This window comes from Rhinatrema bivittatum, chromosome 7 (genome assembly GCF_901001135.1).
Source record: "Rhinatrema bivittatum chromosome 7, aRhiBiv1.1, whole genome shotgun sequence".
Lineage (NCBI taxonomy): Eukaryota > Metazoa > Chordata > Amphibia > Gymnophiona > Rhinatrematidae > Rhinatrema > Rhinatrema bivittatum.
Window position 1 is genome coordinate 119,925,759 of NC_042621.1, and position 25,729 is coordinate 119,951,487.

At 46.3% G+C, this 25,729-nt stretch overlaps 1 protein-coding gene across 1 annotated transcript; it reads right to left on the minus strand.

The window, feature by feature from the left end:
• Nucleotides 1-5,469: 5,469 nt before the first annotated feature.
• Nucleotides 5,470-25,729, minus strand: LOC115096173 (protein ZNF783-like). Its single transcript, XM_029610686.1, has 4 exons — nt 25,481-25,729; nt 24,253-24,379; nt 8,531-8,644; nt 5,470-5,618 (listed from the first exon to the last, which is right to left on the minus strand). The coding sequence occupies exons 1-4, from the start codon at nt 25,502-25,504 to the stop codon at nt 5,470-5,472; spliced, it is 414 nt and encodes a 137-aa protein (XP_029466546.1). The 5' UTR covers nt 25,505-25,729.

Here is a 25,729-nt window from a genome sequence, read left to right on the forward strand (position 1 = left end):
CCTTATGTGACCAAAATGTAAACATGAGACTCCTCTATTCTTTCCTTTTCCTGTATTTTCATCTTCTAATCCAATATAAATATTTTGTAGGAAGGAGGCAGGCTGCAGAAGAGCCAGCTCATGCAGGCCAGACAGAGGTGGTACGCTTGGTCAAACATTAAAGGGGTAATCCTGCTCCCTAGAGGTAGCAAATCCTATCTTGGTTATAACTCTAACATGAGTGTGATACAGCTGCATCAGCTTGCAAAAAAATTATGGTAACTTGCATGGAGCAACTATGGTTATAACCCTAACATATGCGGTACAACTGAATCAGACTTCCAAGAGAACTGAAGGATACTTGCATAAAGCAGACATTGTTTTTATCTTAATATCAAGTAGGATGGAGAGGCCAAACGTTTTTGAGAACAGCTTTACCAGGTGGTGTTAGTATTGTACATATCCACAATGTACTTCAGCAAAGGCACTTTGGCCCACATTTAATACTATTATACCTAGGAGGGATATGCATTCATTTAAAATGAAAGTGCAAATCGTGATGAATAAGGCTAATTTGTTTCATTCGTGGGGGCTCCAAACTGAATTGGGGCCCCCTGAATGAAACGAACCTTATTCGTTTGTTTCGTTTTAAACTAATGCATCGGGCCTAGACATAGGCCCGAAGCCAGGGCCTTAAATAGGGCATAAGGTGAGGCCCAAAGCAGGAGCTATGGCCTACGCCCAAGTGCAATGCTGGTGCCTCACCTAGGGCCTAGGCCGAGGATCAAGGCAGGGGCCACAGCCTAGGCCCGAGCATGAGCCCTGAAAATTAAAAAAAAAAAAAAAAGCTTGCTTAATTCATCAGGTATCCACCATAGGCTGGGTCCCAAAGTTGAGGCCTTGGCCCTGACCCGACCCCGAAGCCGGATCCCAATGCCAGGGCTTCAGCCTAGGCCAGAACCCAAGCCCAGGTCCAATGCCGCAACCTGACCTGGAGGCCAGGTCCCGACACCAGTGCCTCTGCCCAGACCAGGCCCAATGCAGCGACCCGCTCCGGAAGCAGGTCCCGATGCCTGGGTCTCAGCCTAGGCCACAGCCTGAGACAAAGCTCAACAACGTGACCTGACCCAGAGGCTGGGTCCCATTGCTGGAGCTTTGGCCCAGACTCAGGCCCAAAACCGTGACCCGACCCGGAGGCTGGGTACTGATGCCTGGGCCTTGGCAAGGCCAAAGCCCAAGAGTAGGCTCGAAGCTCGACCCAACCCAGAGGCCGGGAACCAGCACCAAGGCCTAGGCCCGGAACCAGGACTGATGTTGTGAACTGACCCGGAGGCCAGGTCTTGATGCAGGGGCCTCGGCCTGGACCCAGACCTGTCACTGCAACTCGACCTGGAGGCAGTGTCCCAATGCCTAGGCCAGAGCCGGAGCCCCGACCCAGAGGCCAAACCTCGACGCCGGGACCTCGGCCCGATGCTGCAACCCAACCCAGAAGTCAGATCTCAATGCCTGGGCCCCAGCCCAGGGTCAGGCCCAGGACTTGGAGCTCAGGCCTAGGATCTACTCTTCGGGTCCTCTTCTTTCTTCAGCTGGGGTGAATGTGCTGGAAATTCCAGTGCGACCCCGTGGACACCGTTATTTGGCATTAAAGAGCCAAAGAAAGAAAACCCAATGAGGAGCTACCAGGTCTGGGCTTTGAAGCCTGGGCCTGACCCTGGGCTGAGGCCCGGGGATTTAGACCCAGCCTCCTGGCCAAGGCCCTGGTATTGGGCCTGGGTCCAGGCGAGGCTCTAGCATTGGGAGCCAGCCTCCAGATGGGATCACGGCACTGGGACTGGGCTCAGGCTCCGGCCTAGGTTGAGGCCCGGGCAGGTTGTGGTGTCAGGTCTGGTTCCAGGCCTAGGCCCTGGCATCGCAACCCAGCCTTCGGAACGAGTCGCGGCATCAGGCCTGGACTCAGCCTCCAGCCGAGGCTCCGGCATCGAGACTCAGCATCAGGTCTGGGTTCTGGCCTAGGCCAAGGTCCAGGCATCAAGACCTGGACTCCGAGTGGTGTCATGGTGTTGGGTCTGGGTCGAGGCCCGGCCAACAGGACCAGATCTCCAGGTCAGGTCGCAGTTTTGGGTCTGGGCTTGGGCCAAGGTCCCAGCATCAGGACACAGCCTCCGGGCCTGGTCGCAGTGTAAGGCCTGGGTCCGGGCTGAGGTCCTAACCTGGCGTCTGGGCCATGGCATCAGACCTGGGTCCAGGCTCCAGCCTAGGCCAAGGCATCAGCCTTGAGTAGGCCAAGGCAGAGGTGTTGCATTTGTGCCTGCTTTCGCCCTCGCTCCACCCTCTCTACCTGTGTGGCGACTCCCTCCATGCCTGATGGATGGCTTGATGCCGCGGTGTCTCCATGCCGCTTCTTCCCAGCGTCCCCGGGCCGGCTCGACGCTGCGAATCCGCCATGTTCCTGATGACGTAGGGTGCGTGCTCCGAAGTATGTACCGGCGAGGGCGCGAACCTCAGGGATGTCCCCCTGTATTGACGTCATCCGCTTCCAACATAAAAGGTCTTTACTTTTGCTAACAGATCAAGTTAGCAAGGACTCCGACTGGCCTAGCTTCGGCTGTCCAAGACTACTTTGCACCCAAAGGATCGCTTGCGGGATTTCCTTCGGACCCGCTTCACTCTTGCAACATTGCCTCTCCGGACCTACCAGGGGTACCCGCTCCTCAGGGGCCTCATTCTCTTTCTCTATTTCAGATTACAGAAAGGAACCGGTAATCGCTCCTTGAGGATCCATGTTCCTAAACCCTCTGAAGACTCGCCATTGCCTGGAAGCGATCGCAAGAGACGGACATTGTGAGTTATTATTTCAGACTACAGATAGGAACTGGTACTCGCTCCTCGAGGGCCTATGTTCCTGAACACTCTGAAGATTCTCCTTGCCCAGAAGCTACCGCAGGTACAGACCTTTGTGAGTTATTATTTCAGACTACAGATAGGAACTGGTACTCGCTCCTCGAGGGCCCATGTTCCTAAACCCTCTGAAGACTCTCTATTGCCTGGAAGCGATCGCAAGAGACGGACATTGTGAGTTATTATTTCAGATTACCGATAGGAACCAGTACTCGCTCCTCGAGGGCCTATGTACCTGAATACTCTGAAGATTCTCTGTGTCCAGAAGCTATTGCATGTACAGACATTTGTGAGTTACTATTTCAGAAGGTATATAGAAACCGGCACTTGCTCGAGGGCCTATGTTCCTGAACACTCTGAAGATTCTCTATTGACTAGAAGCTATTCCAGATACAGATTACTGTGAGTGACTACCGCTCTCTAAGAGCTTTCCCTGGAACCAGGTACTTGCTCCTCGAGGGCCTAACCCTTTCCAGCTACTGAGCTATCTTAAGACCTTATGTGAGTTATCCTCTAGTACTGGCTATGTATATCTGCATACCCTGTCTATTCACTATCTACAGTCTCTTTGCAGCTCAGCAACCTTGGAATCGCAGTTCCAGTATCTGAGGGACTTCAGCCCTGCCGGGCACTTCAGCTCACTACTGCCACCTTTGGTGGTTATACTACCTATCTAATAAAAAGAACTATCTGTGTCTGTCTCCATACTCCAGCCTAGCCGGTGGTCCCTCTCGGGACTCCCTCCTGGGGGTGCAGTTATCTGCCATCGGCCCAAGGATTCACCTACTTTCTGTCCAGCTGAGCACCATCTCTAGTATGCCGCTGGTACAAATTGCCAACTCTGCAGTCTACATCATAACATATTGCCATTCCTTAGTAGACCCATGGGAGGCAGTTCACTACAGATTGCTACTCCTCCCTTTTGGGGAGGGGATTCTATCAGACTGCTATTCTCATCTGCTGGCTCCTCCCATCCGCATAGCAAATCCCAACAGATTGCTAACCCACTAGCAGATCCCACAACAAGAGGCAACCTACCGCAGCCTCAGCCTAGGCAAGCCTGAGCGTTCGGTCTAGACCTTGCCGGTGGATCCCCACTGGACCAGGTAATTGGGGGCTGGGGAGAGATCCTAGCCCCAGCATTGTTTCCGGGAGGGTGGCAGGGAGGCTTCACTTTTGGTTTTTGGGGAGGGTTATTGCTTGATTCGTTTTTTTTTCACACGAATGAAACGAATCGAGCAATCCACCAACCAAAATTCGTAGGGAAAAAAAACTCCTGAAAACAAACCGAATAACAAAAACACATGTTTTTCCCCTGCACATCCCTAATACCTAACTGGACCTAATCAGACCTGAACGATGATTTTAGAAATTATTGCACAAGATGGAAACCCTCAGATTCACTGGCTCCTGTCTTAGTGGAAGGTAATAGTTTGTTTAATAAGACACTGAACAATTTCTAAAGGAACAACTTACATGCAAAAAGATTAACACTGGAAACAAAGAGACACAAAATGACCTAATTACAGCCTTTGTCTAACAAATTTTAAAACCATCAAGAACAATCACTAAACAAGAAGGCAGATATTAACTTGAAAGAAACATACTTTTGATTTTTGGGGGAAAGAGAACATATTTTACCTCATCCCTTTTTCTTTTGATTACATCACAGAACCATCTCAGACTATTAAAAGGGACATCCACATTCACACACAGAACCCTGCCTTTTTCACCTGATTCTCTTATCACACCTCCACCCTTCTCTTTCTCTCTCTCTTTCAGTATTACAGCTGCACAATTCTCTGAAATAAAAACTTTGTAACACACTTATATCTTATATAAAATATTCTTATTATATAAATACCTGCCTTTGTGTCTATCTTAAGTTGAACCTGTTGCCCAGGGAACGTGAACTCGGGACCTTGTATGTACATTAATAATAATACTACTAATAATAATATTATTAGACTAATGCCAAGCCTGGTGGCAAGACAGAGGAGGGGGCTAAGTATTGCATTAAGTATGGGACTAGTAAAAAAGCAAAATTAGAATATTCCATGGAATATCCTAAACCTTCTCATTGGTCTTTTGGCATACTCACTCTCCTGGGCACACACAAGGGGGTCAATGTACTAAAGTGCATTAATACTAATGCAATCTTTAATAAGCATTAAACATATATTAACATATACTACTTTTAGTGCATTTTATCACGTTAGTCTTCATTAATGTTAAAGTGTAATTAATGCAAATTGCTGGAAACAAGAGTTAATGAGCTGTGTTGCATAAAAAAGCATACAAGTCAGTTCATTAATTTTATTTATTTATTAGTTGCCTGGTGCCAAGCTTCAGGTGACATACATTAAAACAGATTACCAAAAATTGTATTACACTGCACAGTTTGTGTTCTGTCTCTTTAGCTAATCAAGCCGTACTGCCCTCCCTGGGAGTGCTCCCCCTGGCATCCCCTGTAACACTCCAAGTCCCATATCCCTGCCAGCCTAACCCATCCAAAGTAGGGAAACAGATAAGGGGGCAAGATGACGGCCTCTTGCCCTCCAGTGGTGAATTCTTAATTGGTGCTGGCTGACGTTAATAAAGATAAACCAGAGGAATTGTATACTTGCTTGTTATAAGAGGGTGAATCTCTTCAGTCGTCTCTGATTCAGGATGATCCAAGAAGGGTGGATCCACCTCTTGTTTAATGCTCAACGAGAACACAGACGTTACAATGGGAAGGCCTGTTATGAGAAAACACATGTCTTCAAGGATTCACCAAGGACCTACTGATGATATATTGAGAAAGAGATTTTAAGTTGCCTGATGTTTGCTGTTAATGACCTATCGCCTGTGATCTAAAAATGCAAAGTCCTTTATATATAGATCTTCAAATCTGCCTGATCTACTCCCCCCCCAGCATACTTGAGAATAACCCATCTCTACTAACTGAATTTATTATCAAAAACCTTGATATTCACCTCCCAACAATTATTCTGGGGGATTTGAACCTACACTTTGATCGCATCCCTCTAACCCCAGCCTGTGAAACTTTACTGACCTCTCTTAATGCTCTAGGCTTTCAACAAGCTGTGACTAACCCGGCTCATAAAGCTGGTCATACCCTTGATGTCATGTTTACTAACTCCCATATTGATACAAAACCTCCCCTCTGCACTCCCATTCCTTGGTCGGACCACTTTCGGATTGACACCTGCTGTACAATAAAACAATTACCATCTAATGTTCACAGCAAAAAAAACCATCTACTTCCGAAAACAAGGTCAAACAGATGAAATTAATAATGTGATATCAGAAGATCTCAAAAATTTAGATCTCACAGACGCTGAAACAGCTACCTCTTCTTGGTTTAAAATTACTAGTAACATAGCAGAGAAACTCTGTCCTATTCAATCCAAGGAAATCAATTCCGAAAAAATAATAAGGAAAAAACCTTGGTATACTCCCGAACTTAAAGCTATGAAAACGGAGCTACGTAAGACAGAAAAAGAATGGCGCAGAAACCAAAATTCCACGACTTTATTAAAATTCAAATCATTACTACACAAATATCGCCAAGCCACCGACAAAACAAAAAAAGATTTTTATGCTTCCAGAATTCATCAATATCAATTCAACCCTCAAGCACTTTTCCAATATGTCAAAAGCCTTGTTACTGCTCCAACTCACAACAATCTAAACAACAATGATGATTCAAAATGTGAGGAACTAGCTACATTCTTTTATAACAAAATACATTCTATTTTAACGCGATTTAATTCATTTCCTGCTCCTTTACACACCAACCAAGCTACATCAGCCACTCAAGATAAATTTGAAACAAAGCTATCTAATCTTGAGATTACTACTGGTATTGAAGTTGAGTCAATTCTAAAGAAAATGAAACCAGCTTTCCACCCCACCGACATATTACCTACTAAGACTCTTCTTACAATACGTTCTACAATAGCAAAACCTATTGCAAAGATTCTTAACAAATCCATCACCACAGGCATAGTTCCTTCTATACTTAAACATGCTATCATTACTCCAATGATAAAAAAATCTAACCTAGATTCATCTGATCCAGCAAATTTTCGTCCAGTATCAAACCTTCCCTTCCTCTCAAAGATTATGGAAAGAGTCATCAACAAACAACTAACTGATTATTTAGATGATCATCAAATACTCTTTCCATCTCAATATGGGTTCAGAAAGTACCACAGCACGGAAACACTTTTGATATCACTTTCTGAGGTGCTACTAAGAGCTTTAGATGCTGGCAAATCATACCTCATCGCCCTTCTTGATATATCAGCTGCTTTCGACACGGTAAACCACAACACTCTTATTACCCGTCTTTCTGAAATAGGTATCTCGGGATCGGCTTTACTATGGTTTCAGTCATTCCTGAGCAATAGAACATACAGCGTTAGATGTGGACGAAGTGAATCCAAGCCAAGAAACCTCTCTCAAGGAGTCCCCCAAGGATCTTCTCTCTCCTCCACATTGTTCAATGTTTACCTTACACCGCTATGCCGGCTACTCTCTAAATTGGATCTTCAACACTTCATCTACGCAGATGATGTTCAAATACTCATACCTATAACCAGCACAATCACAAATGCACTGAATACCTGGAAGGTAGCTTTATTAGAAATTAAAACAATCCTCACAGACAACCAATTGGCTATAAATACCAATAAAACTGAACTTATCATAATTTCACCTCCAAAAAATACAATACTGATCAACTCTGATATTGCTCAAAACAACTCCACTATTTCACAACAAGTACGCAGCCTTGGTATCATCATTGACAGCAATCTCTCATTTAAAAAATTCATCGCGGATATGGTAAAAAATGGTTTCTTTAAGCTATTTACGCTTAAACGGATTAAATCTCTATTATACCAATATGATTTCCGCACAGTTTTACAAGCAACTATTTTATCAAAGATTGATTACTGCAATGCTCTGTTACTGGGTCTACCCAAAGCCACCATTCAACCTTTGCAAATGCTGCAAAATGCAGCTGCCCGCATTATCACCGACACAAGCCGCCATGATCACATCACTCCAGCTCTTCAGTCTTTGCACTGGCTACCTGTGGCTTACAGGATAATTTATAAATCTATGTCGCTGATACACAAAGCCATTCAAAACAGAGAAATGCTCTGGTTTACAGATGAACTACAATTCAAAACGTCTTCCCGCCCAACGAGATTCCAGAATTTAGCCAAACTAAATATCCCAGCACCCAATCTGACTAAACTCTCTAGTACAAAAGATCGATCTTTCATCATTGCTGGATCAACAATATGGAACACCATGCCCTCTGAATTACGCCAGGAACTCTGTCACAAAAAATTTAAACAAAACCTTAAAACCTGGCTATTTAAAAAAGCCTACTATCAATGATCTGAATCCTCAACTACTCTTCCTAACTGCCACAATCTCTCATATATTGCTGATATTCTATTAATATAAAGTTATATACTGTATTGTTTTTCGTTTAGTTACCTTGTTATATTGTAAAGCGCAATGCTGAATTACTGTTTGAATGTAAACCGAGGTGATGTTATTTACGTACCCCGGTATAGAAAAATCTTTAAATAAATAAATAAATAAATAAATATTCAAAACGTTTACTTACTAATGGTGGGGTTATTCGTATTTTCTTTTCCTTCCCACTCATAGTGTTGAGTGAAATATTTCTCCTCTTCCTTTTTAATCTTGAATATTACATCAGGATTAGCAATTGAATAACCTGTCAACATAACATAGCAAAATTACATTTCAATTGTACTTGTAAGAACCTCTGGAAGTTTCATCTGTTTCTTCTTCTGATGGAGCAGTGTGTGTTGGCGTGCATCTTTGGGTGAGTATTTGTGTGACAAAGCTTGGTAAGAAGAGACAGCTGCAGGCTGCCATTTGATTGAGGTTAAACCTAGAAGAATTTCTCATACAGTCATTTCTAGTCATGATCCTTCTAGATGGAGGCATTAGAGATGCCCATCTTTTCTGCCAGCATGTGCCCTCCTGGAGAGGAGAATTTGAGAAGGAAAACCCAAGTTCTGGGACATTACGATAACTCGATTTATCTAGAGGCCAGTAAGAGGGAGAAAGGTAATGTTTGACATGTGACATCAGGTTACTACCTGGTGGGGCTACATGTTACTACTATTACTACTTATCATTTATATAGCGTTATTCAATGTACACAGTGCTGTACAAAAACAATTGAGCTTACAATCTGATTAAGAAAACACACAGGGCAAAAGAGTGTTACGTTCTTTGGTCGCAAAACCCACCCATGACTGGCATCACTCACTACCACGACACCCCAGCTCTTGGTGCGGCCTGGAAGTTGCCATGTACTACTCTTGTGGCAGGACACCACCAGCATGATGCCTTCTTTTCCTCCTCTGTGGGCTATCCCTGGATGCATGAATGCGTGCGTGCCATGCTGTCATTTAAAGGACCCACGGTGGGAACCCAGGCTGCCAGCGGCTCCTGATGATATCATGCGGCTGGGTATATAAGACCCAGCTATGCCTTCAGCAATGTGTGCTGCTCCTGCATTGCAGATTGTTCCCCTGTCACTGATTGTTCCTGCCTCATCCAGCCTTGCCTTGCCCAGCCCAGCCTGTCTTGTCCATCCTTGCCCTGCCCAGCTGTCTCATCCAGTGTCTCTTGTGTGTCTTTGTCCATCCTTGGCCTGATCTCTAGGACCTGACCTCGATTGCCTGCCACCTGGACCTGACCTCTTGCATTGTACCTTGTCTTCGTTTGCTTGCCATCTGCCCCAACTATTGGCCTGTTCCCAGTCTCTCCAGTCTGCTGCCTGTCCTGACCCCAGCATGCCTCTGGACTCTTGCTCTCTCCACAACCCTAGGGATACCAGAACCCAAGGGCTCAACCTGCAGGGAGGTGGCTGATATAGAAAAAGCTCTAGTCTGTCCCGTTTCAGGGTGCATTTGCCAGCTGTTAACATAGGCCAAATAGGTTTGCCTATGAGGCTGCATCAACTACGCCATAGCAACAAGGGCTCACTCTCACATCGCTCATCATAAACAGACTTTGGGAATTTAATTTATTATGAAAATAGTTAAAATCAATAAGGCTGAGTGCATGATTTAACAGTTAAGATTTAAAAGAAGCACAAAAAGGTAGAGAGGTGAGAAGAGTGTCCCGAAAGGCTCCTGAGGCACACCAATTGATAGCGGGAAGGCGGTAGAGGAGAACACCAGAAGACACATTAAAGTGCTATGGGAGAGATGTAATGTTGGGTCTACTGCAGTTCCTGCGCCACAGCTGGCCTGCCCTAACCCTGACAATGTGGCAGGAACGCCACCATCAGACTCCTTCCCGGCTGGGCCGCACTACCTCCTAAAGTGCGCACGTGCACACACCAGCCCTGGTTTTGTAGGCCCCGTGGTGAGAAAGCTGAAGCAGCAGTGGGAGATGACGTCAGTGCAGGCTGGGAATTTAAAGCCCAGGCGCCTCAGCAACAGGTTTTCCTGCAATCCTGCAGTGCGTGTTGCTCTTCGTTGCCTTGTCTCTCTGTTTCCTTGTCTCCTATTGCCTTGCCCTGCCTTGTGTCCCTGTTTTGCCTTGCCCTGCCATATCTTGGTCCCTTTGTACCCTGCCTGGGTCTTGTCTGTCTCTGCCTGATTCTTGGTTTGACTGCAGCCTGGACCTCGACTACTCTTCTGGAACTCCACCTGAGGTGACCCACCTGCTCGGACCTTGAAAGTGCCTGACCTCCGCTTGCCCCAACCTTGGCCTAAATCTAGACACCACTTGCTTGCTGCTTGCCCGGACCTTGGCCTGGACCTTGACACTACTTCCTCACTGCCTACCCTGACTTCGGCCTGCTACTCAATTTCCTCTGACCGCTGCTTACAGGACCCTTGCCCAAGATCTGCTGGCCCCTGGAAACCAAGGGTTCAACCTGCAGGGAATGGGGCTGGTATAGGTGAAGCCCTAATCCTAGTCTTTGTAAGAGTGTGTCCACCAGCTGTCGGCATGGGCTTAATGGGTTTGCCTGCTAGGTTGCATCAACCATGCCACAGCCCAAGGGCTCACATCTATGACAAGAGATAGATGAGAACCAAGACAGGAGAGAGTCCCAAAATCCAACTGAGGACAGAATATCAAGTAGTAAGAGGTGATCAAAAGCAGCAGATAGCTCAAGGAAGAGAAGGATCAAGTAAAGGTCTTTGGCTTTATCCATAAACAAGTCATTGCAGACTTTGGGAAGGGGTGTTTCTCTGGAATATAGAGGGCAAAACCAGACTGGCGCAGAGAGAAAGGCTTGAGATGAAAGAAAAGTCAAAACAGTAGAGGGGAACAGCATGTTTGAGAAGTTTAGATGTGTAGCGCTGGAGTCAGAAAGATACTGAGGATCTAGGCAGGGTGCACTGGTTGATATGTCAGCACCCTCCAAAGCTTTGTCTGACTCCATCTGCTGGACGGGGGACATAACCCACCGTCTGGACTGATCCTGGTACGTACAGGGAACATGATAGATACTGTACAACTTGTCTCTAGTGCAAAGCTAAAATATTATGTCTTTATACAGATGTTGTGGTTCTCATTTGGGAACCAGAGGTAAATCCTCCCCTGTATCAGCTTTTGTTGTAGAGAAAAGAGACACAGACTCCAGCTGGTCTTTTATGAAGTTTCTAATATAACTCATAAAAGTTTTATCTTACAGCATAGAGCAGCATCTTTTGCCAAGCCCGCAAAAATAGTGTCTCTCATTGGGCCCCAGAGAGCCACAGCAACTTCTGTTGGGCTTGGGACTGTCACAGTTGTGAGACCTTGGGCTGCAGCGTGGTTGACGCAGCTTAGTAAGCGAACTTACCAGGCCCATGCTGACACCTGGAGGACACGCCCATGCTGGGACTGAACGGGAACTTCGTCTATACCAGCCCCATTCCCCGCAGGCTGAGCACTTGAGTTCCAGGGGCCGGCAGGACTTAGGTGAATATCCCTTAAAAGCAGTCGGAGAAAGAGTCCGGTTACAGGCTGAGGTTAGGGCTGGCAAGGAGCGAGTATGTGTGACTGCATGTGGGAAAGAGTGTGTGTGTGATATTGCATATGGGAGAGAGAGCATGTGTATTTTTTTTTGTAATTAGTATTTTTATTCACAATGAAGAGGCATCATACAATCAAACAAATATACCCAGATAGGGCAGATACAGAAGTTCAGGATAAGAAACACATGATTACTAAACTTGGGACATTCTTTTTTTTTTAGCACTTGAGCCAGTAGCTTGCCAGCCTTATTGCCTTGTTCATATTGGGTTTGTCTCATAAGAGCCATTTTAAATGCTATTTCTTCAGCCTCTAGTAGTTGTAGCTAGTAGTGTATGTCTCTTAATTCCTGCCATAAACTGTGGGAAATATTTCTTTTATGGGCCGCTTCTACTTTCTGTAGTTGATCTTTCAATGATTGACTTTGCCGTTCTTTCTCTCGTCTCTTATATGAGGCTAAAGAGATTAAGCTCCCTCGTACAACAGCCTTTAGGCAATCCCAAAGTACAACAGGGTTTGTACCTGGGATCTTATTAAAATGTAAATACTCTGAGATTGCTTTATTGATGTGAGATACCGCATCACCATCCTTTAGTAGGGAGTCAATTTAATTTCCAGAACTTCCTTCCAGTATCTCGAGAGCCACCTCTTAGTTCTCACCACACCGGGGCGTGATCTGACCATGATATGTTACCTATTCCTGTACCCCTCGCATGTAGCACCAGTGACTTTTCTACTAAGAAGAGGTCAATTCTGGTATACGTATCATGGGGTCTCGAGTAGAAGGAAAAATCTCTCCCCAGCAGGTGTCTATTTCTCCACACGTCTATCAAGATCCATTTATGCATAAATCGGAGAAGGGCTTTTCTATCTTCTCTAGAGTGATGCCCCCCCCATGGAACAATCGACAGCAGGATTACATACCAGATTAAAATCCCCACCAATAATCAACTTCCCACCAGCGCTTTGTAATAATACCTTATCCAAAGTCTGAAATAGCTCTCTCTGGAAAGTGTTGGGACAGTAGATATTAACCAAGATGTATAATTCTTTGTTGAGTAATAAATGCACTATTAAAAACCTTCCCTCCTCATCTCGCTGCACATAGTTCACCTGTATATGGGAAAGAGAGCATGTGGATTTTATTACATATGAGAGAGAGTATGTTTGTGTGTGTGTGTGTGTGTGTGATTGCACATGGGAGAGACAGAAAGTGTGCATGTGATTGCACATGGGAGAGAGAGAGAGAGCATGTTTATATGATTGCATGTGGGGTAGAGAGTGTGCGTACACGTGTGACTGCATGTGAGAGAGAGAAAGAAAGGAAAATTGGTTCTTACCTGCTAATTTTCGTTCCTGTAGTACCACGGATCAGTCCAGGACAGCTGGGTTTTGCCTCAGATGGAGACAGAAAAAGACTTCGCGGACTCTGTCCTATACCCCTGAAGTGCTACCTAGTGTCTGCCAGTATTGTACTGTACCCAAACAGAAATTAGAAAAACCATAACGGCAACCATAAAACCACTTCCCCCTGAAGAGCAGAGGAAATGAAAACACCTGAAACCTTATGAATGAATGAAAAACATGCCCAAACCCTTTCCCTGAAAAGGGGGCATGCAATAAAACTTGCAGAAAAATTGATCAGCTACCAGTCGAGCAGACTCTCCATTTTCCCCCAGGCGGGCGTCTGGACTGATCCGTGGTACTACAGGAACGAAAATTAGCAGGTAAGAACCAATTTTCCTTTCCCTGTACGAACCTGGATCAGTCCAGGACAGCTGGGCTGTACCAAACTTTCCTAACCAAGGTGGGACTGAGAGTCCCGCTTGGAGTACACTGGTTCCAAAAGAACCGGGCTCTGGGGCCCGGACATCCAGTCGATAATGTCTGGCAAAGGTATGACGTCCAACTGTCTTAACTCCCTAGACTCGGAAGTAGAAAGATCTAGTCCCGCCAAGGATGGAAGCGCCACCATCTGATTCAAATGAAAAGAGGACACTACTTTCAGAAGAAAGGAGTGAACTGTTCGTAAAGAAACTTCTTTGTTAGAAATCCTTAAGAAGGACTCCTGACAAGATAAGGTCTGTAGCTCCAAAACATGCCGCGCCGATACAATAGCCACGAGAACGACCTTCAACGTCAGATCTTTCAAGGTCGCCCGTGTCAGCGGCTCGAAAGGCGCATTACAAAAGGGCACGGAGAACCAGGTTGAGCTTCCACAAAGGACAGGGGTTCCGAATTGGAGGACGAAGATGTTTAACGCCACGCAGAAAATGAACTACATCCGGATGAGACGCTAGAGCGAGGCCCTGTACCTTTTCCCGAAAACTACCAAGGGCTGCCATCTGAACTCGTAGGGAATTGAAGGCTAGACCTTTTACTAGACCTGCCTGCAGAAAGGCCAGAATATCCAGAATAGTAGCCCTGGATGGCTCCACCACATGGTTCAGGCACCAGTCCTCGAAAATACCCCAAACTCTGCCGTAGGCTATGGAGGTAGAAGGTTTACGGGACTGCAAAAGCGTAGTAATCACCTCCTCCGAGTAACCCTTATTTCTCAATCTCCGCCTTTCAAAAGCCATGTCACTAGACAAAAGCAATCTACCTCTGTGAAATACACGGGACCTTGTCACAGCAGACTCGGGGACGGATGAAATCTCAGCGGGCTGTTTACCGCCAGATTGAGAAGGACCGCAAACCACGGGTGCCTTGGCCACTCTGGCGCGACGAGTATCACCTTGCCTGAATGAACCTCGATGCGATGTAGAACCTTGCCGACCAACGGCCACGGCGGAAAGACGTACAACAGAATGTCCTTTGGCCAGGGAAGCACCAGAGTGTCTACACCTTCCGCTCCTGGCTCTCTTCGACAACTGAAAAATAGAGGAGCTTTGGCATTGCGATACGACGCCAACAGGTCCATCGCGGGCCTGGACCATCAGTTGCACAGGAGACTGAAAGCTTCATTGGAGAGTTCCCACTCTCCTGGATCCAACTGGTGGCGGCTGAGAAAATCAGCCTGCACATTGTCCGCTCCTGCAATGTGAGAGGCTGCTATCCTGTACAGGTGCTGTTCCGCCCAGCTGATTAATAGTTGAGCTTCCGTTGCCACTGGACGACTCAGAGTTCCATCCTGACGATTGATGTAAGCCACCGTCGTCGCATTGTCGGAGAGAATCTGCACTGATCTCCCCTCTACTAAGGGAAGGAGGGCCTGTAGCGCCAACCGAATCGCTCTGGTCTCCAACCAATTGATCAACCAAGAAGACTCCAACCTCATCCACTGACCTTGCACTGCTGTTCCTCGACAAACTGCTCCCCTCCCGGAGAGGCTGGCATCGTTGGTTACCCTTATCCAGGAGGGAATTTCCAAATCCACACCCCATCGTAATCTGAACACAGCCACCAAAGAAGACTGGACTGTGCCAAATCCATCACAGCTGGGAGCCTGACGAGAGGAGGATCCAGAAGACTGTGAGGCCCGAAAATGACAAATCCCCCGGAATCTGGACCTCTGAGGAAAAGAGCCTCTGCTCCTGGGCCTGTCCTCTGGCAGCTTGTGGATCATATTCTCTCCCAGAGACTTAATCATGTCCTCCAACTGTTGGCCGAAGAGCAGCTTTCCCTTGAAAGGCAAAGAACTTAGCTGAGCTTTCGAGGAGACATCCGCCGACCAATTTCTGAGCCAAAGGAGCCTGTGGGCCGAAAGAGCAGAGACCTTTGTTCTTCCCGACATACGCAGGAGATTATATAGTGCGTCCTCACTGTAAGACACCGCCGCCTCCAAATGATCAGCCTGAGCCACGTCCACTTCCGAAAGGGATGCCACAGATTGTAAGTGATGCACCCAACACAGGCTCGCACGCAGAGCAAAACTGCTGCACATGGCCGCCCACACTCCGAGGGAGGAGGTCTCAAATATCTTTTTAAGCTGTACCTCCAACTTTCGGTCTTGCAAATCTTTTAGGGCCGTCGCTCCCGTGACTGGGATGGTGGTCTTTGTAGTGACTGCAGAGACTGCTGCATCCACCTTGGGTACTCTGAGCAGCTCCAGCGCATCCTCCGATAGCGGTTACAACTTATCCATAGCGCGGCTGACATTCAAACCTAGATCCAGAGTGTCCCACTCCCGGAACAAGAGGTCAGTGACCGACATATGAAAGGGAAAAGAGCGAGCCGGACCTCTTAGACCTAATATCACGGGATCCACCGCTCCCATATGCAAATCCTCCTGCGGGACTTCAATTCCAAGCTCTTCCAGAATATTTGGGATAAGCGGACCCAATTCATCTCTCCGGAACAAGCGTACCACCTTGGGATCATCACCGTCCACCGCAGAAACGCCTCCCTGCTTGGGCACCAGGGGCTGACCATCCTGGCCTGCGTCTACCCCCTGAAGGTCTTGCGGGGAAGGGTCTTCTCCATCAGATAGATGCGTCGAAGACGAATCATTTGGACCTGCCACGGATCTGAGAGGGCACTTAGACTTAGTATGCCCCTCCACCGGCTGGGATTTGGGACACTTACGGGAGGGAACCTCAGAGACCTTGCCCCTCTTGCGTTTGGACGCTCTCCGTGCCTTGAACATTTTGTGAAAAAACTTCACCAAGTCCGAGGAGAACAACGAAGAAGACCCATCCGAGGCCCCCTCAGGATCACCATATGAAGTATCAGCCCGATCCTCCTGCGACCTGCCCACCCATGAGGACCCCGGTCGCAGGGAGAGAGGTGGCGAGGAACTCCATGCCTCCATCACAGCTCTCTCTGCATCCCTGAACGTTTTCAAATGGCCTCAGTCCCTACAGTAAGCAGGAACGGATCAGGCAGCTGTGGCTGAGCTGTAAGCCTCCCAGGCTCTGGGCGCCGTGAAGAATTGCTGCTGCCACGGAGATTCTCCTCAGCGGACCTCCCCAAGGTGCCTTCACCTCCCAAGACACAATCTGCACAGATGCCGGCTCTAGAGAGGCGGGTGCGTGCACTGCCACATGCGGAGCAGGCCGCACCACGAGGCAAAGCCTCGGGCTAAATTTAGCTCCGATCAGCTGAGGTAAGCGCGCCAAAAATAGACTGGGCGGCAGGGGCTTTCGCACGAGCCGAAACGCGGCAGTAAGGCAGGCAGAGAGGAGCTGGAGAGAACGCTGGACCGGCCGACCAGAAAAAACTTTTACCTTTTTTTTTTTCTTTTTTCCCCACTGTACTCCGAAGGCTGTGCTGAGCTGCCTGCCAAGGGTGAATGAGCCGGGCTCCCCGGTTTCACCCGCTGGTTCTAGCAGTCCCCGGGTCTTCAACCCCCTGCTCTTTTGCCTCTGATACCATGGGGAATGATCCCACCAGGACCTGCCAACCCCCTGGGAGGCTCAAAGGAACTTGCTGTGCCTTCTGCTGCTGTTTTCACAATCTCAAGTAAATTTTCTTTTTTTTTTTTTTTTTTTTTTTAAAGAGCCAGAAACCTTCTTAGGCGCATCTACTGGCTTGGCTGGCTGGAGCTGGTGATCCTGATCTGCATCCGGTGCCTCACCAGGGGCTTGCGGAGGAGACTCACATTCACCCACCCCATCCATATCTGAACTGACCACCTGACAGGAAAAGGACCGGAGAGGGCTTTTGGCCTTGGGGGCTTCTATGCCACTGTGTGACTTGGTACGCTTGTGGAGTGATGAAGCTCCTGTCCCAGCCCCCAGCGACGGTGGGACCTCACGGGGTACCTTAGTACCCTGGCTCTTTGCTGCTTTTCATGCTTTGAAGGCTTTCTGCAGCAACAAAATAAAATCCATCGGAGAATGAGGAAGAAGCCTCATCCAAGTCCAAGCTCTGCGCTGTCTACAAGTCACCCCCCCCCCCCAGGGACAGCAAGACGTGGCGAAAAAGGTGGCGGAGAGCTCCCCTTCCCCAGGGCAGCCTTCTCCTGCTCCCTGAATGTTCGCAGTAAGGCTTCAGTACCTGCGCTGAGAAGAAAAGGGTCCTGAGGTTGCCGCAGCAATTCTGCCCTTCCAGGGTCCCTGCGTGCTCTAGAGCTGCTGTGATGCGATTTCGCTGGAATCTGCTTCCTCGAAGAGCCTTCCCCTCCCGACAAGCACCTGGTACAAACTCTGGCCTGCAGGCCGCACCATGCGGCATGATCCCCGAGCTAAATTAGGATCGGGGCCCGAAAAAAGAACCAGCGCAACCAAGACAAACCCCCAGGAGCTCGTAGGAACTGAAAAGGACGGCGAAAACGGCATCGGAAGGAAGGAGGGTCGATGGACCTTCTCCACCTGACAAACAGGCTGTGCAGACCCCAGCGCAGGAAATCCGCACGCATGCACTGCCACAAGCTGAGCAGGCCGCACCACGAGGCATATCCCCGGCCTCGATTTTGGCTCTCCACAAAAAAAGAACTGCGACGAACGGACGGATTTCCCGGTCAAAAAACAGGCTGGGAAAGTGGCGAAAATCAACGAAAACGCGGCGAAAACGGAGCAGACGCACGGCCAGAGAGGCCCAAACACAATTTTATATATATATATATATATATATACCAACAAACTCCCCAACAGACTACTGTCAGGGTTAGAAGCACTATTATAATATGTAATAAAGCATTTCAAAAAATGTGGTTATTTTTGAAAATATAAAAATCACCAATGATGTGTATGAATAAATATATTACAAACCATGAAATGTAACATACATGTATGTTACATTTCATGGTTTGTAATATATTTATTCATACACATCATTGGTGATTTGGTCGAAGCCATTAATAAATTTTATATTTTCAAAAATAACCACATTTTTTGAAATGCTTTATTACATATTATAATAGTGCTTCTAACCCTGACAGTAGTCTGTTGGGGAGTTTGTTGGTATATAAGCCTCAGCACTAGGGGAGATAGTATTGCCAAATTTTTGGTTATATATATATATATATATATATATATATTTTTTTTTTTTTTTTTTAAATTTAAAGGGATCCTTAAACTAAGCTTCCTTTGTAAAATCAAGTGCTAAGAGACTAAAGTCAGACCAAATCCAACCCTAAACTCAGCACCTCTATTAGACACTAGGGGGTAGATTTTCAAATAGCGCGAATTGGCCTACTTTTGCTGGCGCATCAGGCGCAAGCAAAAGTAAGCTGGATTTTAGTAGATACGCGCGGAGCCGCGCGTATCTGCTAAAAACCTGGATCGGCGCGCGCAAGGCTATTGATTTTGTATAGCCGGCGTGCGCCGAGCCGCGCAGCCTACCCCCGTTCCCTCCGAGGCCGCTCCGATTTCGGAGCGGCCTCGGAGGGAACGGGGGTAGGCTGGGAACTTCCTTTTGCCCTCCCCTCACCTTCCCCTCCCTTCCCCTACCTAACCCACCCACCCGGCCCTGTCTAAGCCCCCCCCCTTACATTTGTCGGGGGATTTACGCCTCCCAGAGGGAGGCGTAAATCCCCGCGCGCCGGGACGCGACCTGGGGGCGGGTACGGAGGGCGCGGCCACGCCCCCGGACCGCCCCGGGCCGTAGCCACGCCCCCGTACCCGCCCCCAAAACGCTGCCAACACGCCCCGAAAACGCCGCTGCGCTCGGTCCCGCCCCCGACACGCCCCCCTCCGAAAACCCCGGGACTTACGCGAGTCCCGGGGCTCTGCGCGCGCCGGTAGGCCTATGTAAAATAGGCTCACCGGCGCGCAGGGCCCTGCTCGCCTAAATCCGCCCGGATTTGGGCGGATTTAGGCGAGCAGGGCTCTGAAAATCCGCCCCTAGGTTTTGCACCTCCGCCATCTGCTGGAGACAGAAAAATACTGGCAGATACTAGGTGGCACCTCAAGGGTATAGGACAGAGTCCGCGAAGTCTTTTTCCGTCTCCATCTGCTGGAGAGGAGGCAAAACCCAGCTGTCCTGGACTGATCCGGGTACGTACAAGGAAAGAGTGTGATTGTATGTAAGGGAAGAGAGCACGTGTGTGTATGCGAGAGAGAGAGGAGAACGTTTGTGTGCATCCTCTCCCACGCCAAGTAATTTATGACAATCTCTGGGTAACTGGAAATCAAAAGTTCCCAGGTATGGAAAACTGTTTTTTTATCCTTAGAAATTTTAATTATTGGGTGTTATTTGATGTGTCTACTATTTTTAAATATTTTGTTGGTGTTTGGAAATTTTAAAAAGTTTGTATATGAGTTTTTAATTATTGGATATTTTATTCATCAGCTGTTTTGAAATATATATTCCTTTTATTGGTATGTTTTATTATAATGTTTTATTTATTATTATTAGGGTCCTTCATTTTCAGTTTAAATGATTTTCACCCATAAATTCCCGGATTTTTTCAAAGGTAACAATCAGTTTAAACCGATTAAAAAGCTGCTCCAGAGCTGCAGATGCGCTGTTTCGAGACCTTCAGCCACTGTTGGAAGCCAGTGTGGGTAAATGCGATGTTGTATCTGAAATCCCACTCACACCTTCTAGTACTGCCCATGCTGTATTTCAAGTCCCACCTCCTCATCACTCAAACAGCCAAAGTGTCTGCTGTCTGGTACCATGAATGCATTTGAAACAGGCCCTGTCCACCAGAAGCACTTCCTGGCAGGCTCCCTGGCCCTACACAAAAGCAGAAGTGCAGTGCTGCAGAGCAGGGGTGGGGGTGGGGTGGGAGGAGAGTCAGAGGGGCATGCTAGGCAGGGGATAGGAGTAGAGATGGAGATGCTGCTAAGTAGGTGAGTGGGAGAATCTGTTAATGTTGTTTTATTGTCCATCCACCAAATAAAACTCCAATATTTACCCCGAAAAAAGTAGTCATTTTTTTCTCCTATTTTTATTATTGTCATAATAAACCCTGATAAATTCCCAGGAATAATAAAGAACAATAAAAACCAAAAATGAAGATCCCTAATTATTATGATGTTTTATATTTCTTTTTTTTTTTATTATTATTTATTTATGCTTTTTAGAATTACAGAATATAGCAATCATCACATTCAAAAAAATATTGAATTTACATAACCTTTTCCTCTCAACAATTTTTACCAATAGTCCATAAGAAGAAACCTTCATTATGAGAAAAAACTCACAATTTGTTGAGAAAAGAAAACTATCAGTTTTTAACAATAATCCTCAAGAATAATAAGTTACATCTGAGAATACAAAACATATTCTATTAGGGGAAATAATATGAAGTAAAAATTACTTATTAAGAAAAAAGCTCAAAATATAGCTAGTTTACTTTTTAAACCTGCACATTGGGGTCTATCGGGGATGAAGTCAATGGTTCTCGTGACTCAATAAATTGGCATAATTGATCTATCTGAGCAAAACTATATATTTCGGTTCCTCTCTTTATAATACATCGGCATGGATACTTTAGCAAAAAGGAAAATCCTAAAGATATAATCCTTTGTCTCAGTTCCAGAAATTCACGCCTCTTTACTCGTGTAACTGGTGCTAAATCTGGGAAAATCTTTACATTTAACCCACAATAAGTAATTGGGAATTTCTGGAAGTAAACCTTCATCAATTTACTTATATCTGATAATGTTATGAAGGAGACAATCAAGGTATCACTACTTAATACTTGTAAAGCAGAATTTTCCAAAAAGCTTGTAAGATTTGTTGGAATTGTTACAGCTGGAGCAGAAATTCTTTTTGCAAAGAAACATGTATTTATGGAAAGCTCATTATTATTACTATCCGAAAAACCAAGAGTTTCTGCAAGAAACCTTTTTAATGAGACAAAAGGGGTTTCACCAGCTATTTTAGGAAAGTTAACCATCCTTACATTTAAATGTCTAATGTTATTTTCCAATGTTTCTAAACATCTAGAACACATCATTTGATCTTTCATAATTGTGGTATTTTTAAAGATTTTATTTTTTCTTCAGCCATTCTAGTTACAACTTCAGTTGCTTGTTGTTGTATCCCCGTTATCTGTTGCTGCCAATTAGAGGAAACTGAATCAATCTTTCCCTCTAATCTGTTAACAACAGCACTTAAACCATTTACTAGATCCCACAGTGACCCCAAAGTTACCGTCTCTGGCCTTGTACTTCTAGGCCACACATCTTCTGGATTTTCGAGGTAAAGGGATTTTTGTTGTTGCTCTACAGAAGCAGATACTTCCTCCTCATCCTCTGAATCCAGTTCGGGGCTTGCTCCCCCTGTAGCCAACAAACATTCAACCTCTTCGGTAGAAGTTGCTGCTGCAGCTCCGTTGGCGCCACGTTGGGCAGGAGGCGGTCGTGAATCAGGACTTAGAGATGCCTCTTCCTGGGGGGCCACCCGTTCCCCTTCCTGGGTGCCACCAATGGACTCCTCGGCTTTCTCTTTTTCTAGCTGAGTCATAAAACGGTCAATCTCTAATTGTAGAAGCGGAGGTAAGGGTTCTGGAGGAAACACCCTCATCTTACCTTTTCTTTTAGGTGGCATTTCAAAAGGAAATTATAGGGTTGACCGTTTATTTGAGCGTCTCTATGTCGAATTCTCAGTATTTGGAGACAGGATATTAGGGCTTTTCCCTTCAGTCCGCCCTAGTCCGGACTAAGCCGGACAAAGCCGTGCGCACCCCTTGGGCGCGCACGGCTTTGGTGATGCGCCGCAGGTGTGGCGTTCTTATGCCACACAGCTCCACCCACTCACATCCGGGCTCGGGGAGGGTTGATGGACCGGCCCTGAATCGGGGCCCAGCAATCCGGTCTCTCAACATTCTCCGCTCAGGTGCGGCGTTCTTATGCCACACAGCTCCTCCCACTCACATCCAGGCTCGGGGAAGGTTGATGGTCCGGCCCTGAATCGGGGCCCAGCAATCCGGTCTCTCAGCGTTCTCCACTCAGGTGTGGCGTTCTTATGCCACACAGCTCCTCCCACTCACATCCGGGCTCAGGGAGGGTTGATGGTCCGGCCCTGAATCGGGGCCCAGAAATCCGGTCTCTCAGCGTTCTCCGCTCAGGTGTGGCGTTCTTATGCCACACAGCTCCTCCCACTCACATCCGGGCTCGGGGAGGGTTGATGGTCCGGCCCTGAATCGGGGCCCAGCAATCCGGTCTCTCCATGATGTTTTATATTTCTTAATTTTGTTGATTGATGTTTTATGAGGCATGGTAATGTTTCTGTTTTCCATTGTTGCACTGCATACAGAGTTTGGCTTGTTGCAGTTTCCAGTTCAATTTTTGTCTGCATGTTTCTATTTATACGATTTCATGGTCACTCTATTCTGTATTTGGTGAGGTTCTGTATGTGTGACTGAGGTGAGGTAGTCTGGTAGCTAGCATGTAGTTTCTATTAGGGATCTATAGCAGCCTGGCCTCTTCTGTTTTCCTAATAGAGTGTGTGTTAGCGAGGAGGGGGGGAGGAAGTGAGACATTTTTCTCTTCTCCTTTTTATAATTTTGTTTTTATGTGAGGAAAACATCAGTTTCAATCATATTTTTACACAATTCTTGAATATTTTAACTGAAAATTAATGTCAATTAAAATTAACATTAGTTGTGTGAAAGGAATCTAGTGGATCAGGGCGACGAACAGTTTGAGGCACTTAAGGACCAGAGTTACCTACCCCTGATTTAAATCTTCGCACACCACTTCAAAAAGGTTGTCTATTATTTATTTTATTTTCTGGCTTTCAGGTACATCAAAGCAGATTACTTTCAGGTATTCTACTATCCTCAGAGAATTTACAATCTAGGTTTGTACTTGAGACAATGAAGGGAGAAGTGACTTGCCCAATGTCACAAGGAGCAGCAGTGGGATTTGAATCTGGTTCACAGCCCTCTGCTCTAACCACTGGGCTACTCCTCCTCTCCATGTCCACCCCTGTGCTAGAAGTCAAGAGAATATTCCCACCTTGCTTGGGAAGAGTTTTTTTTTTTTTTTTGTCTGGATACTGATTCAGAGGAAGACAGAGGACCTATAAAACCTTGCACCATGGATAAAGAGACTGTGTTGTGTCTTTTGGGGTGATGAGTTTTGTATTGCTGTTCATGAGTTTTGTCATATTAGCTTGGATTTTTTTTCAAGCTTAAGTAAACTTTATGAGTTGAACACCACAGCTGACTCCTTGCTGTGATTTTGGGGTGTTTGCTTCATCCAGAGTACAAGCTAATTGGTGATTGTGTTTGGGGCGAGATCGAATGGCTATGATACAGTTCCCCACTACAGCACCATGGGCCCAAGAGGTGTATACCTCCTCCCTGCTGGTGACTCCCAGCATCCCAGGAGCTAATGAGCGGAATGGTGTAGAGATGAAGATGTCTGGGAAGTTAGTGTGTGCGGCCACTAAACCAGTCTATCCAACGGTAAGGGGATTACACTCATAAAATGGCAGCAACCATCCTGCAATGTGCCTGTGGGTAATAGATAACAGAAAAGGCATATTTACCTCGCGATATCAGGATGCTATGAATCTCCTTGATGACTTTCTTATACAGCTCCTTCTGCCATTCTCCCAGAATGTCCCACTCCACTTCCAGGAAATAAGCAGCAACATCAAAGAATGTGACTAATGCCTGGAACAACAAGGAGGACACCCTCAGCCCCTCTCCCTCCAGGTTCATTATAATGTGTGTGTGTAATACATTTTTTTATACAGCCTCTTGTCAGTGAAACCAGCTCTCCAGTAAATTACAGAATTGCAGGATTCTGTAGAGATTGCCTGGTCTCCAGAGAAATGCTGGAAATCCTAGGCACTAATTGATTCAGCAGTTGAAAGGGGGCAGCAGCAGTATCAGTCTGTGCAGATGGGAGGGAGAGACTGGTGGGTAGATATCTGAAGGCAGGAAAGTGGAGAGTGCTGGGGTCAGGCCTGAGGGGGGGGGGGGGGGGGGGATGTAGTTTAGGGATGTGTACAAAAACTTTTTTCTCATTGTTTAGTTTTTTCATTTTTCTGAGATTTTTGTGTTCATTTTTCATTTTCAGGGTTTTTAATTTTTTTTGTTGTTTTTTCATGTTTTTTTCTTTTTCAGGAAATAGTAAACCCTATTAGCAAATAGGGCGCACTATTTCCCCAAACCAAAAAATGTATAGATTTTTTTAAAATTTATTTTTTTGGTTTGTTTGAAATGAAACAAAAACTGGCTCCTTTGTCACATTTTACGCTTTTTGTTTCAAACTAATGCAAATCCCTAATGTGGATATGCAAGAAAGTGTGAGTGTATTTATGTTATTGAGAGAAAATGTGTGCACATGTGTATGTGCGAACGTGTGCATATGTTTGAGAGCAAGTGTGTGTGTATGATAGTGTGTTTATGTGTGTGAGAATGTTTATTCACCTGTGTATGTTTGTGATGTATACGTGTATGAGGGTGCATGTGTGAGTGTTTGAATACTTGTGTGTATGTGCACACATATGTGGTTGAGTGATACTGTATTCATGTTTGTGTGAGAGCACATGCATTAAAGACAAGGAGAGTGTATGTGTGTGAGAGAGACCAGGTTTGGGTCATGTGAGAAAGTCCACTGGGGCAGAGAAACAGTCCACATGCCCCCCAAGTTTGTAAAGATCTTTGCACTGTGCTGTGAAGAGGGAAGGTTGAAAATGTCACACAAGGAAAAATATTCCTGTAAGTACTGGTGTCTTATTTTCAAGAGGATAGAGAAGAATTTCTTACCGGATCAGAAACCAGGGCAGACATTTCCCTCTGAATTCTGCAGTTGCTGGGATGAATTCAGGCTTCAGATTTCCCTGTTCAGATGCTCAGAAAGATGAATAGCAGAGGAGGTTGGGCAGATTCCTGAGGGTCTCCGATAAGGTCCCTCCCCTCCCCCTCTGCAGATCTGGGGCTAGGGCTTGCAGAGATTTCCACTTTCCAGTCCTAGGGAGGCAGAAAGTTTCTGCTTTTATTTTGAGGCTTTTCTGC